Source organism: Peromyscus leucopus, chromosome 1, assembly GCF_004664715.2.
Source record: "Peromyscus leucopus breed LL Stock chromosome 1, UCI_PerLeu_2.1, whole genome shotgun sequence".
Lineage (NCBI taxonomy): Eukaryota > Metazoa > Chordata > Mammalia > Rodentia > Cricetidae > Peromyscus > Peromyscus leucopus.
The window spans coordinates 83,633,892-83,652,235 of NC_051063.1; the positions used below are offsets into that span (position 1 = coordinate 83,633,892).

The window sequence follows — 18,344 nt, forward strand, 5'->3', positions numbered from 1 at the left end:
TCCATAAGCACTTACACTTGGCTTTGAAGTAGGACGGAGCCACTGGAGGGGTGTTAGCACAGGAACATCTTACTCTGGCTTTTATTTGAACTGGATCCTGAACACATGGAACTCCTTCGATGGGACAGTGGCTGTATAAGGGAAATCAGTCTTGATAAGAGGTGTGTGGAGGACTCAGTCCCAGGCAGTGAGGGTGAGGAAATTTGGCTGGTTCCAGAGGTATTCAAGGTGAAGCCAACACAGGTATACAGGATAAAAAAGAGAGAAGCCATAGAAGATGACAAGGATTTGGTTTGAGCATGGAAAAGAGTAGGAGCTTGGGGGAAGCATCCAAGCACCAATCTGTGAAAGAATCACTGAAACGCCACTTTGGACATTCTAATTTTGAGGGGTCTACTGGATATATGGTATGGACCGCACTGGGAAGAGCAGGATTGGAGTCTGCAGTTCGAGGGAACAGCTCAGACCAAAGCTATGCACACACAGCAGCCACGGTGTTTCCAAACTTGGGAACTAGAGGAGATCACGGAGGAACAAGCACAAAGAGAAAGCAGATTTTTAGGGATGGCATGCAGTGGGGCCTGAGCCCCGGGGGCAAGACTCTGTCATCAAGATGCCAGGTTGCTCAGGTAACAAGAGCAAAGTCAAGACTGGAAAACAGTCAGAACAAACAACCTAGCTCCTTCAGCAAATGGAAGCGGAAGGGGTGGACTTAAGAGATATATCCGTCACTTGTATGTGCTTAATTTGAATTCTGATTCAAACAAAACATTGAGAAAATAATGAGGGACCCCATGCCCTGGGCTCCATATCCTGGCCTACAACTTTGGAAGAAGACTTTGGCTTTACCAGAAACCAGGCTGGATTGAGGGACCTGAGTTAAGACATTGCCCACCACTCGCCAACACTCCTTAAAGCCCGCCCAACAATCCCAGACTGCACCCCCTTCGCTGAGCTCCATATCCTCGTCTACAACTTTGGAAGAAGACTTCAGCTTTACCAGAGGCAAGGCCGGATCTAGGGACCCCAGACCACTAAAGCCCCAGTGGAGACACCCTATTGGACCTGAAGACTCACTAGTCACCAGAACCCTCAGCCACTTAGGCCAAAAGACCAGAGAGGAAACAGAAACCAAGGAACAAAACACATGTGCAACAAAGACAAACACAGAAATTGACACCTAGACCTATAACCATTCCAAACCCAGATGCCTAAATTCAAGTGTAAAAACAATCAATAATAGAAAGGGCAATATGGCGCCACCAGAACCCAGATAACCAATGACAGCAAGACCTGAACAACTAATGCAGCTGAAGCACAAGAAAATGACCTTAAAAATAATTTTATGAAAATGATAGAGGTCTGTGGGGCATTTGCCCACCAACCCCACAGCTCCCCAGAGTTTTCTTGAGTGTGAGCAGCAGGAAATATTAGATAGAAGGATTTATTGCAGAGAATCTTGTGGAGATAAACAGATAGAAAATAAAGGCTAGCCTCGAGAGGGCCTGGAACCTATTCCAATGGGCCCCGACTGTCTCTGCCCCAGAGTTTTTATAGAGATGCCAAGGGGTGGAGCAAAAGACCTCCTCCCCCAGCACAGCCAAGTGCAGACCATCTCAGACACCTGCACTCAGGCCCATGGTCCTAATCATCCTCTATGCGGACCTGCTGGGTAAAGCCACAAGGAACCCAAAAATGGGCTCCCACAGATGTCCTTAAAGAGGAAATGAAAAAAATCCCTTAAAGAAATTGAGGAAAAGAAAAACAAAAAATTGGGTGAAATCAATAAATTCCTAAAAGAATGCCAAGAAAAAACAAACAGATGAAGAAAACAGTTCAAGACCTGAAAATGGAAATAGAAGCAATAACAAAAACACAAACGGGGAGAATCCTGGAAATGGAAAATCTGGGTAAGTGAACAGGAACTACAGATGCAAGCATCACCAACAGAATACAAGAGATGGAAGAGAGATTCTCAAGCACTGAAGATATGATAGAGGAAATAGATTCATCAGTCAAAGAAAATGTTAAATTAAAAAAATTCCTAACACAAAACATCCAAGAAATCTGGGACACTATGAAAAGACCAAACCTAAGAAAAATAGGAATAGAAGAAGAAGAATTCTAGCTCAAAAATCCAGAAAATATATTTAACAAAATCATAGAAGAAATTTTTCTCAACCTAAAGAAGGACATGCCTATAAAGGTACAAGAAACTTAGAGAACACCAAATAAATTGGATCAGAAAAGAAAATTCCCATGCTACATAATAATCAACTAAACACTAAACATACAGAACAAAGAAAGAATATTAAAATCAGCAAGGGGCCAGGAGGTGGTGGTGCATGCCTTTAATCTCAGCACTTGGGAGGCAGAGCCAAGTGAATCTCTGTGAGTTCAAGGACAGCCTGGGCTACAGAGTGAGTTCCAGGATAGGCTCCAAAGCTACACAGAGAAACCCTGTCTCAAAAAACCAAAGAGAAAAAAATAAAATAAAATCAGCAAGGGAAAAAGGCCAAGTAACAAATAAAGGCAGACTTATTAGAACCACACCTGACTTCTCAACAGAGACCCTAAAATCCAGAAGTGCCTGGACAGCTGTTTTGCAGACTCTAAGAGACCACAGATGCCAATGCAGACTACTATACCCAGCATCACCATGGATGGAGAAAAACAACTTATTTCATGACAATGTCAAATTTAAACAATATCTATCCACAAAATCCAGCCCTAAAGAAGGTACTATAAGGAAAACTCCAACCCCAGAAAGTTAACTACACTCATGAAAACACAGAAAATAGATAATCTCACACCAGCAAAACCCAAAGAAGGGAAAACACACACACACAATCACACACTACCAACAACAACAACAAAATAACAAGAACTGACAATCATCGGTCATTAATATCTCTCAATATCAATGGACTCAATTTGCCAATAAAAGACACAGGTTAACAGAATGGATACAAAAAATAGAATCTATCATTTATTAATAATACTCCTCAAATTACACATCAATACTCCTCAAATTATTCTACAAAACAGAAACAGAAGGAACATTGTCAATGTTTTTCTATGAGCCACAGTCACACTGATAACCAAATCACACAAAGCCTCAACAAAGAAAGATAATTATAGACCTATTTTACTCATGAACATTGATGCAAAAATACTCAATAAAATACTGGCAAACTGAATCTAAGAACACATCAAAAAGACCGTCCACCATAGTCAAATGGACTTCATCCCAGAGATGCAAGGATGGTTCAACATATGGAAATCTGTCAATTTTTAATCCACCATATAAACAAACTGAAAGAAAATGATACATGATCATCTCATTAGATGCTGAAAAAGCCTTTGACAAAAATCCAACACCCCTTCATGATAAAAAAATCTTGGAGAAGCCGGGCGGTGGTGGCGCATGCCTTTAGTCCCAGCACTTGGGAGGCAGAGGCAGGCGGATCTCTGTGAGTTCAAGGCCAGCCTGGGCTACCAAGTGAGTTCCAGGAAAGGTGCAAAGCTACACAAGAGAAACCCTGTCTCAAAAAAAAAAAAAAAAAAAAAACAAAAAAAAAACTTGGAGAGATCAGGGACACAAGGAACATACCTAAACATAATAGAAGCAATATACAGCAAGCTGATTGCCAACATCAAATTAAATAGAGAGAAACTCAAAGCAATTCTACTAAAATCAGGAACAAGTCAAGGCTGTCCACTTTCTCTATACCTGCTCAATATAGTACTTGAAGTTCTAGCTAGAGCAATAAGAAAACTACAAGAAATCAAGGGGATACAAATCAGAAAGGAACAAGTCAAAGTGTCTTCATACAAAAATGACATGAGAGTACACATAAGAGACCCCAAAAATTCTACCAGGGCACTCCTGCAGTTGATAAACACCTTTAGTCCAGTGGCTGGATACAAGATAAACTAAAAAAAAAAAAATCAGTAGCTCTTTTATATACAAATGATAAAAGGGCTGAAAAGTTTCTGTAAGGCAAAGGACACTATCTGCTGTGGAAAAATCCTTTTGTACACTGTGAAGATTTGTCACTCAGATTGGTTTAATAAAGAAGCTGACTATCCAATAGCTGAACAGGATAAGGTTATGTGGGAGAGCCAAACTAAGAATGCTGTGAGAAAGAAGGTCAGAGCCAGGCAGTTGCCAGAAGACACAGAAAGAAGCAAGATGGGCATGCCATACTGAAAGGTACCAACCCATGTGGCAAAGCATAGATTAAAAATATGATAGTTTAAATGTAAGAGTTAGCTAGTAACAAGCCTGAGCTATTGGCCAATCATTTATAATTAATATTAACTCCATGTCGGTTTTTTGGGGAACTGGTGGGTGGGAAAGAAATGTCTGCAAAGAAACATCTGCCTATAACGTCAATATGATAAAACAGCAGCCTACAGAATGAGAAAAGATCTTCACTAACCCCACATCTGGCAGAGGGCTGATCTCCAAAATATATAAAGAACTCAAGAAACTAGACACCAAAAAATTAAATAATCCAGTTTTTAAATGGGGTACAAATCTAAATAGAGAATTCTCAACAGAAGAATCTCAAATGTCTGAGAAACACTTAAATATTCAACATTCTTAGCCTTCAGGGAAATGCAAATCAAAATGACTTTGAGATTCTATCTTACACCAGTCAGAATGGCTAAACCATGCTGGAGAGGATGTGGAGCAAGGGGAACACTCCTCCATTGCTGGAGTACAAACTTGTACAACCACTTTGAAAATCAATATGGCAATTTCTCAGAAAACTGAGAATCAATCTACCACAAGGCCCAGCTATCCCATTCTTGGGTATATACTCAAAGGATGTTCAATCATACCACAAGGACACTTGCTCAACTATGTTCATAGCAGTTTTACTTGTAATCGCCAGAACCTGGAAACAACCTAAATGTTCCTCAACTGAGGAATGGATAAAGAAAATGTGGTACATGTACACAATGGAGTATTACTCAGCTGTTAAAAACAATGGCATCAGAAAATTTGAAGGTCAATGGATGGAACTATAAAAAAATCATCCTGGGTGAGGTAACCCAGACCCAGAAAGACAAACATGGTATGTACTCACTCGTAAGTGGATATTAGGATGTTAGTTATAAAATAAAGGATAACTATGCTACAATCCACAGACCCAGAGAGACTAGGTCACAAGGAGAGTTCAAGGGGGAATGCCTGGATCTCCCTGGAAAGGGGAAATGAAGAGATTTCATGAATGGACTGTGGGCCAGTAGGGATGGGAACAGGAGTGATAAGGTTGGGTGAGGGATGATGGAGGGTGAGAGCACTGAAAGAGACTACTGGAAAGTGTCGGGGGGGGGCATTTTAACGTCAGGTAAAAACCTGGTGCAAGGGAATCCCAGGAATCTACAAGGATAACCCCAACTAAGACTCCTAGTAATAGCTGATAGACAGCCTGAATTGGCCATCTCCTGTGACCAGGCAAGACTTCAAAGGGAGGGAGTGGGAAACCAACCCAGCCACATAACCTTCGACATACAGTCTGTCCTGCCTAAGGGATGTGCTGGGGTAAGGATGGCCTGGAGATTGAGGGAGTAGTCAACCAGTGACCCACGCCAAGAGAGTAAGCCCACCCCTGACACTGCCTGGAGCACCAGGATCCACAGGCTGGATGACCCAGAGACCTAGGATATGACTGGAGGGGGAAAAATCCTCAATGTAACAATGCCTAACGATATTCTGCTATACTCATCAATTAGTGCCTAGCCCAATTGTCATCAGAGAGGTGTCATGCAGCATCTGATGGAAACAGATGCAGACCCACAGCCAAACATTAGGTGGAGTTCAGGGAATCCTGCAGAAGAGGAGAAAGGATTGTAGGAGTTAGAGGGGCCAAGGACACCATTAAAAAAAACCCACAGAATCAACTAACCTGGGCTCATAGGGGCTCACAGAGACTGAACCAACAACCAAGGAGCCTGCCTGGGACTGACCCAGGCACTCAGCATACATGTTAGAGATGTGTTGCTTGGTCCTCTTATGAGACTCCTAACAGTGGGAGCAGGGGCTGTCTCCATCTCTTTTACTGTCTTTTGGGACCCTACTCCTCATACTGGGTACTGGGTTGCCTTGCTCAGCCGTAATACATGAGGAGGTACTTAGTCTTACTGCAACTTGATATGCCATGTTGTGTTGATACTCATGGGAGACCTATCCTTTCCCGAACAGAAACAGAAGAGGAGTGGATTGGGGTGTGGGAACAGAGAAGGGTTGAGGGTGGGGGGCTGGAAGGAGAGGAGGAAGCAGAAACTGAGGCTGGGATGTAAAACAAACAAATTAAATAAGTAGATAGATAGATAGATAGATAGATAGATAGATAGATAGATAGATGAGTGAATGAATGAATGAATGAATGGATAATAAATAAATAAATAAATAAATAGATAGAAAATAATTAGGGCTGCAAAAGCGGCCCAGTCACCTAGCATGCACAAAACCAGAGGTTCAATTCCCAGGGTCACATAAGCCCAGAATGCTGGCACACACCTGGAATCCTAGCACTTGGGAGAGGCATGAGAGTTGAAGTTCAAGTCTTCTTTGGCTACATAGCAAGTTCAAGGCCAACCTGGGCTATCTACTAGACTCTATCTAAAAAAAAAAAAAAGCCAGGCAGCAGTTGGTGCTTAATCCCAGCACTCAGGAGACAGAGCCAGGCGGATCTCTGTGAGTTCGAGGACAGCCTGGTCTACAGAGCAAGATCCAGGACAGGCACCAAAACTACGTGAAGAAACCCTGTCACGGAAAAAAACAGAGAGAGAGAGAGAGAGAGAGAGAGAGAGAGAGAGAGAGAGAGAGAGAGAATTTGAGCCCTGACTGTGTGCATATTTAAAAGAATAATTACTAGTATTTTTAAATCTGTTGATGCAACTGTGTTGTTACATTTTCTAAGGAGCCCTCATCTTCTAAAATAGTTTTGCACTCACTTATTTATCTCGAGGAGCATGCCAAGGGCTCCTGTGGAGGTCAGAGGACAACTTGCAGTGGTTCTTTCCTTCCACCATGGGGATTCTAGGGGTAAAACTCTAGTCATCAGAGCTGGCGGCAAGTCGCTTTGGTAAGCCATCCGGTATTTTAACGGGAGGGTCAGCACCTTTGGTCCATTCAAATGGCTGCCTGATTTATACAGCTCATGAGAAGAAAGGAACTGTGGTTTGAATGACCAAGGCCCCCCAGACGCTCCTGTTAAAGGCTGGGAGCCCAGGATGGCACTCTTGAGAGGTGATGGAGCCTTTGAGAGGAGACAATGGAAGGTTCTTGGGTCAGTGGGGCATGTGCTCAAAGGGGATTGTGGGATCTGGAGCTTCCCTCTTTCTGGCTGATGAGGTGAGCAGAGCAGTTATCCACGAAACATTCCAGACATGATGAGCCATCTCACTGCAGAGGTTCTCTCGCCTGCCCTGGAGGAGCCTCGAAACCCGTGAGCTAAAATCAACCTCTTCTCTTCATAAACTGATTGACTCCGGTGTCTGAGGATATGGATGATGACGCACAAATTGTTGTTTAAATGGTTTTAAAAAAAACAGAATAATTTTTTTTGACAGCATAAACATTCCACATATGAAATTTACATTTTCATACCCTCTCTTACACATGCAATAAATACAATACATAATGGAATTTTAAAGTATTTGCTGTGAAACATTGTGTCTGCAACAGAAACCCCATACAGCACATTTTTGCAGGATCTGACTGTGAGTGGCCAAAAGACAGGACTGACGTGAAGTATCTGGGTTGCATAAGCATGCACAACGGTCTTTACACACTGTGATCCCCAACAATGCAATGCCAGACACCATCTCCGCCACCGAGCAACGCATGCTCTCGTTTCTTTGTGTAAACGCTTGAAATTTTCTCCATCTCAGCTTCTTCTTTTTTTTTTTTTTTTGGTTTTTCGAGACAGGGTTTCTCTGTGTAGCTTTGCGCCTTTCCTGGAACTCACTTGGTAGCCCAGGCTGGCCTCGAACTCACAAAGATCCACCTGCCTCTGCCTCCCGAGTGCTGGGATTAAAGGCGTGCGCCACCACCGCCCGGCTTCAGCTTCTTCTAAACACAGTCGTAGAAGCTGTTTTGTTTGGGGTTTGGGTTTTGTTTATTTGTTTTGTTTTGAAGTAAAAAGGTGTGGAAGAAGCAAGGAAGAGAACTGAGAGGAGTGGCCACAGTGTCGCGGAGACCTCAGGTGAGAGAGGTGACCAAGAAGAAGCGCACACAGGATGCTGAGGCTAACATGATGAAGACCGGAAATTGCGCTTTGCTTCTGCTGGGTCCTCCAGGCAGGCCACACCCCAGAGAGGAGATGATGTGACAGGAGATTAAGGACTGAAGAAAGCTTGATGAGACTAACATAAAAGAAGCCAGTCTGCGGAGGAGGACTTCCTCGTCCTGGCCTCATCTGATGAACACAGCACGTGGGAAAGAAGGCCCCGCACCACGGGGAAGGGGGCCACTAGAGACCACAGCATGGCCAGGAGCATTCTTTGCTCTTCCCTCCGCTCACTAGCCAGCCCACTTCCATCCTCAGGAGAGAGCTTGTCCCTTCCTGAGAAGCTATTTACAGCTTAAAAGCACAGCTTTCTCTATCTCTCCCTCTGGTGGCTGCTGGGATGTTCGCTTCCCCTTTTTTATGTTTTTCTCTTCAACTCCAATATAGCTGTTTTTTACCTTCCTTCTGAATCTGTTTATGAATCGTTTTATTTATGAGACTAAGAACCTTAAAAGGGAACTTACCTCGGTTTTTTCCAGTCATGAGGTAACAACAGCACCCTCTTTCAGTATTAGAAGGGACTTCGGGTGGTAAAGAAAACCCCATGATGGGTCGGTGGTATCTAGAAATTGCAGGCACCCCAGCATTGCCCAGGCCAAACCTCACAGCATTGCCTAACTTATTACATCAATGGATTGTTTTGTCCCTATGGGACCCTCCATAGCAAACATCAAAAAACAAACAACAAACAAAAACCAATTGGGCTCCTTTGACTTTCCAGGACAAAGACAGACCATGACACTTTCAAACCCCCCACCCCCGGGGCAACAAAGCCCTGCATTCTAACAGGATTTGAACAAACCAGAGCCCACAGCATTCTAGAGCATTCTGCCCACGAGCTGCTCCCGGGAGCGGCTGTGTTCAGCTCTAACAACAACTTCCTGGATCTGGGTGGTTGGGGAGCCTTTTGCCTCCTTCCCTTTTCTCTTTGGTCACATGGCCCTGGGCCATCAGCCTCATTCGCGGTCCTCCGATTCCCCAGACAATGAGGCTTCTTGTGCCCAGCTGCGCTGATCCTATTACCTCGGTGAGAGGTTTACAATAATGAACTAAACACTCCTCTTTCTGGGGACTGAATGTCTTCAGTCCAGCGAAACCCCAGCCCACTGCCAATTGGGGATTTGGTTTTAATTAGAAGCCCTTTGGGGTACTCTCTTGTAGAGGGCCGGTCAAAAGGATTGAAAGGGCCGGACAAGGCATGGACCGTTTGGTGGTGGACAGCTGATAGCTTTCTCTGTGGCCCTGTCCCTTCTCCACCACACCACCCTGCAGAACCTCAGGTGAAGACAGCAGCAATCATTACAGACCTCAGAGCTCCTCAGGACAGAGGCTGCCTGAGGGAGCAGTCAGCTCTCCTCAGCCTGGAACAGAGCGCCTCCCAATTTAACATCTCAAAACCTACACGTCACAGGCGAGCCAGAAACAAGCTGTTTGGGCTGTGGACCAAGCAGTTAGTCTATGATGAGAAAGAAGTGATGCTAAGCGACTCCTTCAGGCTGAGACATGCCACCCAGACATCTACCAACAGTTTGCCGCTGTTGTAAGGCAGCTCCATGTAAAGTCTGCGGCATGAGCACCAAATATGGGTCCACAGACACTAACTGGGAGAGTTTACACACACACACACACACACACACACACACACACACACACACACACACACACACACGAATAAATAAAAGGTATCATTTCATAGTTGAGTGTGATGGCCAGTGACTGTAATCCAGTCCTAATACTCTGGAGAGCGTCAGAGTCAGGAGGATTACTGCCCGTTCAAGGTCAGCCTAGTGTATATATCGAATTCCAGGATACCCTGGGCTACATAGTGAAACCCTTTCTCAAAACCAAAAACAAAACAAGCAGAGACATTTCATGGCTAAGGCAAAAGAAAGCCCACCCGAGTTATGTGAACTAGCACTTCACTTTAGTACGTCATATTGGGACGCCCTAGTTTAGGACTACAGAAGTCAGGGGGATGCCGAGTTTGTGGGGAGAGATACTGGGGCTTTAAGTACCTACCCCCTCTACCCGGAACACAAACGCTCAGCCATGTCTGCCTTGGTCATCATCAAAATGCAAGTGAGAAGAGAAGAGACGGGACTTCCTGGGTCTCTCCATACTGCCGCCCTCCCTGCTTATTCTACCAGCCCTGTTTCCCCTGCTGTTCCACAGGTGGGTTCCTACACTTGAAAAGCTCACACAGCAAGCTAAGGGCAGTGTGCGCTCTAAAACACAGCTGCAGGATCCCCAAGGTACATACGTGGTCTCGGAAACAGTGAATGAGGCCAGCCTTGGGCACGCACTGTCACACCGAACACCTGCAGAAACCTGGAGCTAAACACCGCCATTGTGCCTGCTTCTCAAATGAAAATGGTATTTCTCAGAAGCCGAGTGAGCAGATCAAAGCCTTGCAGCTACTAGGTGACAGAGCCAGTCTGGGCTAGCTAAGGGATTGCAAATGCCAGACATGCTCAACAGTCCCAAATCCCAAACCCAGGGACCCAGCAGCAACACAAGATAAGAGCACAGCTTTAACTTGGACCACCAGTTCCTAGCAGCTGTGTGTTATTAAGCAAATTCCTTAACCTTTCTGGCCTTTTCCATCTTTATATGTGAGAGTGGCATGTGAACATGTTTGGGGGCATTCATAAATGTACCGTGGCAGACTGGATAGCTCAATGGGAGAGCTTGCTCACCTAGCATGTGTGTGGGGATTGCATTCACTTCCCAGTGTAAAATAAACTAAGTATGTATCCAGGGTATACTGGGCCCATCTTTTCACGTTTTCTCACAGGAGCCAAGCAAGCATTAAACTTCACCTTCTCACCTTTAACATCCCCAAAGCTCCCAGCCCAGCCTGGCTGGAAGGACTCAAACAGCAGTAGCTATTATGTATGACCGGTGCTATTGCTGCTGCAGGTGTCCTTCAAACGGTGTCTCTCTGTTGCTGATGGGACTGTTATTAAGCAGGTTCTGATGCCTTCTGTGAAGTGTCATCTCACACACACACACACACACATACCCTCTCGCCCTCCTAAGGATACCTAGGAGCCCACAAGGTACCCGCACTCCACCTACCGTCTGTCCATTCACTGTTGTCCCCAGCGCCTGGCCCGAGAGTCCTCACCTGCTAAGCTGCAGACTCCAAGGCTCTGAGTCCCACCGCAGTGGGACCCAGCCACACCTCTGGATTGCACCAGGAGCGCACAGCTCCTCCGTCCACTTCCCTCCCAAGGTCCTATTGCCTGGGATCTCCGGGGCGTGGGTGGTTGGCTTCGCTGAAGGCAGCAGCCAATGACAATACAGGGAATTTATTTGGCTCCAGATTCAAAGACATCATTCAAAATTCCAAGTCCAGCAGGAAGGAGTGACGCGCACACCTGTCATTGCAGCGCATGGATAGCTGAGACAGGATGGCTGTGAACTTGGGGCCAGCATGGGCTGGAAGGTGAGACCCAGTCTCAAAAAAACGAAATGGCAAAGATACAGCTGGAGTCATGTGGCCGCCAGATACTTGGCAGTCAGCCCGTCTAAAGATGTCACTGTGGCAGGCTCTTTAAGAGTCCCATCTCAGCCAGCTGTGGTGGGCACAGATCTCTTCGAGTTTGAGGCCAGCCTGCCCTAGCCTACAAAAAAAGTTCTGGGCCTGCCAGGGCTGCACAGTGAAGCCTGTCTCAAAAACCAACAAAAAAGGTCTCTAGCTTTTACACACTGTAAAGTGGGCTGAGGTGTGCATGAAGGTGGGATCCAGGAGTGGCAGGAGAATGGATGGGATGAGACTGCATGTCTGCAGTTGCTGAAGCTGAATGAGAAAAGCTCCCTACTTTATCACCATGCATTAAAAAAAAAGTTTGGAGCTTTCTAGAAAAAAAAAAAAAAGCCATTCTTACTAGCAAGGCCACAACAGATGCACACAATGAAAGCAGGGAGATCCATCCTACGTGTTCAGCATCAAGCCCATGGCTAGATGACCATCCACCGACGGCATGAGTATACTTCCCATTAGAACAGTCTTGAGCTGCAGGTGCAGCTCAGTGGTAGAGAATGAGCATAGCATGTGCCAGTCCTGGGTCCCATCCCCACATGGAAGAACAGTCTTTGAAGAAAGATCATATAATAAAAACACACACACGAAAATCCTTTCATCTCTAAAACAAAAAAGCCAACTACTAATATATGTGCTTTTATTAAAATGCGATACAAATACATTAAAATAATGGGTTTGTACCAGTGAGATTATGCATACCTGTTTTTCATCTTACCCAGTGAAAATATAATTATGGACCCGGGAGGCTCTCTTGCAATTCTCCCATTTAATGAAACATCTCAATCATCCTAATTTTTACATTATTTTGTCACAACAAAATTAAACATTCTCTTCAGAAAGGAGCCACTGAGGTGTTCTGATGCCCATCGATGGATTTTTCTATTTTCTCCAATATCCTCAAAACCATCCTTTTGTCCCCCAGGCTTTGGTTCGGTTTGTTCTCAAGCCCTGAGTGACAGGAAATGTCTTGCATCTTTTGTCAGCTTCTGATTAGAAACCTGTGAGCTTTGCACAGTTTCTTCTAGAGAAATAAAAGCACCTGTTATGTAGAGACGCGTGGACCGGCACGTCCTCACATGCACCCGGGAACCCTACAAAGATACCTACCAAAATGCCACCAGAGGTACGCTCGGCTACAAACCGGACAGGTGAAGCTCATTTTCACTGTCTTCTTTTTGGCTGTTTTTTTCTCTAGTTAGCATGATATTTGGAATGCAAAAGCTCAGCAGCGCTTTGTGACCATTAACAGCCATCAGTGTGAAATCCAAGTGCTAAGAAACTGATACTGTGAACTTCAGGGATGGCCACGTAGTCCTGGCCACTTTAACCCACTGCTGGGAGAGAGCTGGGGCTCACAGGCATTTAATGTCCCAGCCAAGGCAGTGGCACAAAACTACAGTTTCCTCCACTCAAAGAGCCAGAATACAAGGATCACTCCACACCCTTGAGTTTGAGACCAGCCTGGCAGCATAGCAAGACCCCACCCCCACCCCCAAATAAATCAATATTGTGTCAAATCCTAACAGGGCGGCTGACAACAGCATTTGGACATCCTATCTATTCTTATGTTCTAGAAGTGAAGTGCAGACATCCAATGTTATGTTACCATCTTACAGGTATTGAAAGTAATGTTAAAATGGCTTTATACTGAAGGCATTCATTCATCTGAATAGGTCACTGACTTTCAGACCCAGAGGGACTCTTAAATTCTAGTTAGGTAATAATATTCTCCCAATTCTCCATAGAGGTCTAAGATTTCATAGAGAAAAAGGATTCTGTTGTTCAGCGGTACCAGTATTTACAAAGTGCACTTTACCAGGAAATGAAGCCAAACGCCCCAAGTTGAACTATAAAAGTATGATGCACTCATCATTAGGGAATGAGAACCAAACAGTATCAGCTCATACACATTAGACACCTACTATCTAAAATAAAAAGTGTTGGCAAGGATGTGGGGAAATTGGAACGCTGGGCACTGCTGGTGGGAATATAAAATGGTTTCATCATTGCAGTTTCTAAAAAAACTAGAATGAGTTGCAATATGATCCAGCAGTTCCACTTTTGGTATCTGCTCCCCAAAAGTGAAGTCTTTAAGAAATAATTATGCATTCATAAACACAGCAGCATCGTTCACAACATCTGAAATGTGGAAACACTCCGAGTGTCTATTAGTAGACAAATGGATAAACATTCTACTAGACAAATGGATAAACATTCTACTTTCATGACTCTAGGCTCCTTGCAGATATAGAATCATACAGTATTTTTGTTTTGTTTTGTTTTGTGTGTGTGTGTGTGTGAAATTAAAATGGCAGAGAGAGAGACTCATTTATTTCCCTTAGGATGGAACTTGGATATGGAGTTGGTTGTTTAATAGGAAGTTTCCAGTTTGGCAAAATGAAGTGTTCTAGAGACAGATGAGAGAAAAGATTGCATCATTAGACTACACAAAACATCACTGAAAATGGTTGGTGGTTAACCTATGTTACATGTATTTGACTACATAAAAAATGGAAAAAAGAAAATGATGACATCCTATTTCAGTGAGCACTGATAATTTAAAAACGAAATCAGCTAGAGGGGGCTCAGTGGGTAAAAGCACTGGCTGCTCTTCCAGAGGACCTGGGTTCAATTCCCAGCAACCACAGGGTGGCTCACAATGGACAGCTCCAGTTCTAGAAGACCTGGGGCCCTCTTCTGACCTTCACTGGCACCAGGCACACATACCAGCACATGTACACACGCAGGCAAAACACTTATACACACAAAGGTAAACGTCTGAAAAAGTAAAAAAAAAAAAAAACCAAAGACAAAAAAAACCACAGCTGCTGGAGTGGGGCATCCCGAACGGGAGCTGCGGATAGGAAAAGACCATAAGAAAAAGTAGTGCAAGCTTGACAGCCTGGAACACGGGATGGGTCCGTCAGAGAAGAGCATGAGGGCCCGCTAGACGAGAGCTAAATCCAACACAACTCTACTTTTCACAAACATAGAATTAAGCTGGGCGGTGGTGGCGCATGCCTTTAATCCCAGCACACGGGAGGCAGAGGCAGGGGAATCTCTGTGAGTTCGAGGCCAGCCTGGGCTACAGAGTGAGTTCCAGGAAAGACACAAAGCTACACAGAAACCCTGTCTCGAAAAAGCAAAAAAAAAAAAAAAAAAAAAAAAAAAAAAAAAAAAAAAAACTAGTCCCAAGTCAGTTTACTTTTAATATAGTTCAAAATTAAGACACTATTCAATTTTTAGAATTCCTACCTAGAAGGTAGACAACACACTGAACTGATAAAGCAAAATGTATATATAGCTGCATTTTGTGGGTCTCCACAACCACTATGCACAGCCTCTTAGCGACTCATTACCCACTATCTACACGAGACCTCAGAATCTCCTGTCACAGGACTACAATTTCAGGGTGGATTTTCCCCATCAGAAGTATTTCTTCAGGTGGATACAATATGAACTTCTCCCACTGTGTGTGTGTGTGTGTGTGTGCACAGTGCATGTACCTGTTAGTAGGTGTGTGTTTGGGTATGAGGGTACATGCGTGCACACTGAGGTCCAAGGCTGATTTCTGGTTGCTTCAATTGCACTCCACTGTATAGACTGAGGCAGGGTCTTACCTGGGGAGCCACCCTGCTCCAGGGATGTCTGACTCCCACATGCTAGGATTCCAAGGTCTTCATGGGAATCCTCATGCTTGCTCAACAAACATTTATTCAACTATCTGCCAATCCAATTTATCTGTGATACATGGGCTATAAGTCTGTGAACATTCTGGTTGTTTCAAGCCAATTAGGAGCCCAAGTTTGTGCTCTGTGGTGTCAACCCTAACTTCTATACAATGTTAATGACTGGAAACACTGAAGTTTCACTTATTTCCCTGCCCAGTTTGTTTCCCGTTGCAAACTGGCTACACCAAACCAACAAAACCAGCTGACAATTCAACCGGGATGGTGGAAAACACAGTAGCGGTTTTAATGACCTCATCCAAGGGGGAAGCAGCAAGGAACATTGTGTCCTCTCCCCCTCCCTTCTCTGTAATCAGGGCTCTCAACACTCCAGGGAGTTTGAATGCAGGTGCAGGGCACCAGGAATCCCAGGTGCGAGTTGTGTTTCCTTTCTCCACTCACCTTTCGGGTCAGCTGGCAAGCCTGCCTGACCACAGCTGGAGCTCTTGGTTTCTCAGACACAACCTTAACTGGGTTTGAAGCACTTACACCAGGAATGGTGCACACAAGGCAGCATTATTACACTTGGGGAGGAAAGCATGACTCCATGGCTGGTGAACCACTGCCAGTCAGTACGCAACACTGCCATCTAGTGGCCAATGGTGACAATGTGCCAAGACTTCCCAGCCCAGATAGTAAATAGGAATACATCTGATTTCCAAGCCAAAAAAAAAACCCAGCATTTCTAATAAACTGGTCTTCGGAGAACCTCAGGTTTTCTTGAGAAATTGTCTTTAGAATGCACAAACATACATGTTTTCTCTGCTTTTCTGGTATTTTTCAACAGACCTCAACTTCAAAGACAGGAGCTGCTCTGGGGCCACTAGCCTGTGAATTACCTGTCCCTGGTTTGGAAGGATTGAACAGCAGCTCCTGAAGACATCAGCTAGCTAAAGAAGCAAGTCTCCACTGCAAAAGAAGTATGTTAGGGTTGCTCCATTCCTCCGTTCACAATCTAGGGCACTATCTGTACCTCATTTACCACATGTCCTGAAAAATAAAATCACTGGAACACACCACTAACAATCTGCACCAACCGTCTGCATGACCCACATGCAGTAACAGTGGAGGGCTGCAGAGGTGGGGATGTAGAGGTGATGCTCCTAATGAACACCCTGTGGCCCTGTCACCTAGGTGTTGTCGTTAAATTGCGATTTCACAATTTCTGTGCGTAAATGTGAATAGTTAATGAACACCTGGGTAACATACTGTGACTATCCACACTTCATGCACTGTCGCTGCTGTGACCACTGGGACTTTAGGTTCTGGGTTAAGCAGTCTGCTCTTTGAAATGTCCACAATGGTTACTGATCTTGCTAATGAGGTCTCCTCTAGCACCATGTTTCTGAGTTTATTGGAGGCATTCCTGGATTCTAGCATGTGTCTGCTATGGTCTTCAGCAAACATACATATTCTTGGCAAATACTAAACTCAGTTAAGGACCTGGGGATGAGCCAAGTTCTGGGAAGCAGACATATGAGGAAGAGGAAGAAGTTGAATAAAGACATTTTAGGCTGCATCCTGTCAGTCAATGCAATGGAATGCTTCAGTCCTGAGGACACAAGGTCGTCTAGGACAAAGCTGTGGGAGAGCCTGGCCAGAAGCAGGTGTTTCCCATCACTGACTGAGGATGGTGCTCCCTGGAGCACTGTATCTAAATGCTCCTTCTAGGGATGTCAAAGTGCCTGAGGTTCTCCACAGCTGCATTCTCCACCGTGCCCAAGCTGACGCTCGCCTTCCCCGCTCAGCCTGCATGTTTCAAATCTGAAAGTGACTCAAACATGGTGCCAGAGTCATCTCCAAAAACGTTTATTAGCATGATTAAAAACATTTTTTTGGATAGTAACAGGAGTTTCTAAACATGAATGAGTTATCTGTGGCTCTACCTTATAACCAATATTTGGAATTGAATTGACAGCTTTATTGCCAGTCTTCATTTATTTAAAAACAATCCATTTATCGGTTCCATGACGTCATGACTATTGCTTTGTCTGGGAATGAGTCCCTACAGCAATTAAGTATAAAAAATATCTTCCATCATAATTGGAGAGTGACCTGCATTGGAGCGTGACTCTGAGTAAAGAGTTGATTAAAAATACACAAAGAGTTGGGTTTTTGTTTTTAAAAACACTCCTTTACACACTACAAAGAAAGAATTAGTATTTTGGCTTTTAAAATTCCTACATGATACTGAGAATGGCAGCCCCCAGAGGCAGTCCCGCTCACATCACTGGACACAGCCCCTCTTCTGGAGGGCAGACTCCAGGGGTGGACTCCGAAGGCTTGGGCCTCCACATGTTTAGACTGGTCTGAGAACAAAGACAGCGTCGTCCAGAACGTAGTAGTCATTGTACATGTCGCCTTCACACAGGTACGGCAGTCTGGTGAAAGCTTCGATGACAAAGCCAGCTTTCCTGAACACTTCAGGCAGGCTATTCACTTGTTCCTCCCAATTCTGTCCCTTGATTTCCAAGATTTCTGATGGTTTCTCCCACTTGCCACCTACTAGAACAAATAAAAACATAAAGTTAAATCCTTGAACAAATGATTCACTAGAAGAGGGAAGGGAAGGGAGAGCCAGCATTCCAGGTACCGAATGCCCCTGGATGTGCCATCTCTGAACAGTTCCCACACTCTTCAGGAGAGGTGGACACAGTCTGGAAGGTGCAACAGAACTTGCCCACAGTGACGCCCCCAGGCTGTCTGCATCCAGAGCCTACATTGACAGAGCTTTTTTTGTGCCTCAAAAAACTAGCCAGT

General features: G+C 44.6%; 2 protein-coding genes across 4 annotated transcripts in view; both read right to left on the bottom strand.

The window, feature by feature from the left end:
* Otoa (otoancorin) overlaps window positions 1-11,531 on the bottom strand; it is an 85,484-nt gene extending 73,953 nt beyond the window's left edge. The window contains exon 1 of the mRNA XM_037210989.1: window positions 11,388-11,531. Coding sequence (XP_037066884.1) covers window positions 11,388-11,398 — 11 coding nt within the window. The 5' untranslated portion in view covers window positions 11,399-11,531. The remainder of the gene's footprint in view (window positions 1-11,387) is intronic.
* A 5,846-nt stretch (window positions 11,532-17,377) lies between these two features.
* The window catches only part of Mettl9 (methyltransferase like 9), a 46,750-nt gene continuing 45,783 nt past the window's right edge, over window positions 17,378-18,344 (bottom strand). For 2 of the 3 annotated variants that reach the window (XM_037210994.1, XM_028867844.2), the window contains exon 5: window positions 17,378-18,089. In XM_037210994.1, coding sequence (XP_037066889.1) covers window positions 17,884-18,089 — 206 coding nt within the window. In that variant the 3' untranslated portion in view covers window positions 17,378-17,883. The remainder of the gene's footprint in view (window positions 18,090-18,344) is intronic. The other variant, XM_028867845.2, reaches the window with a different exon arrangement.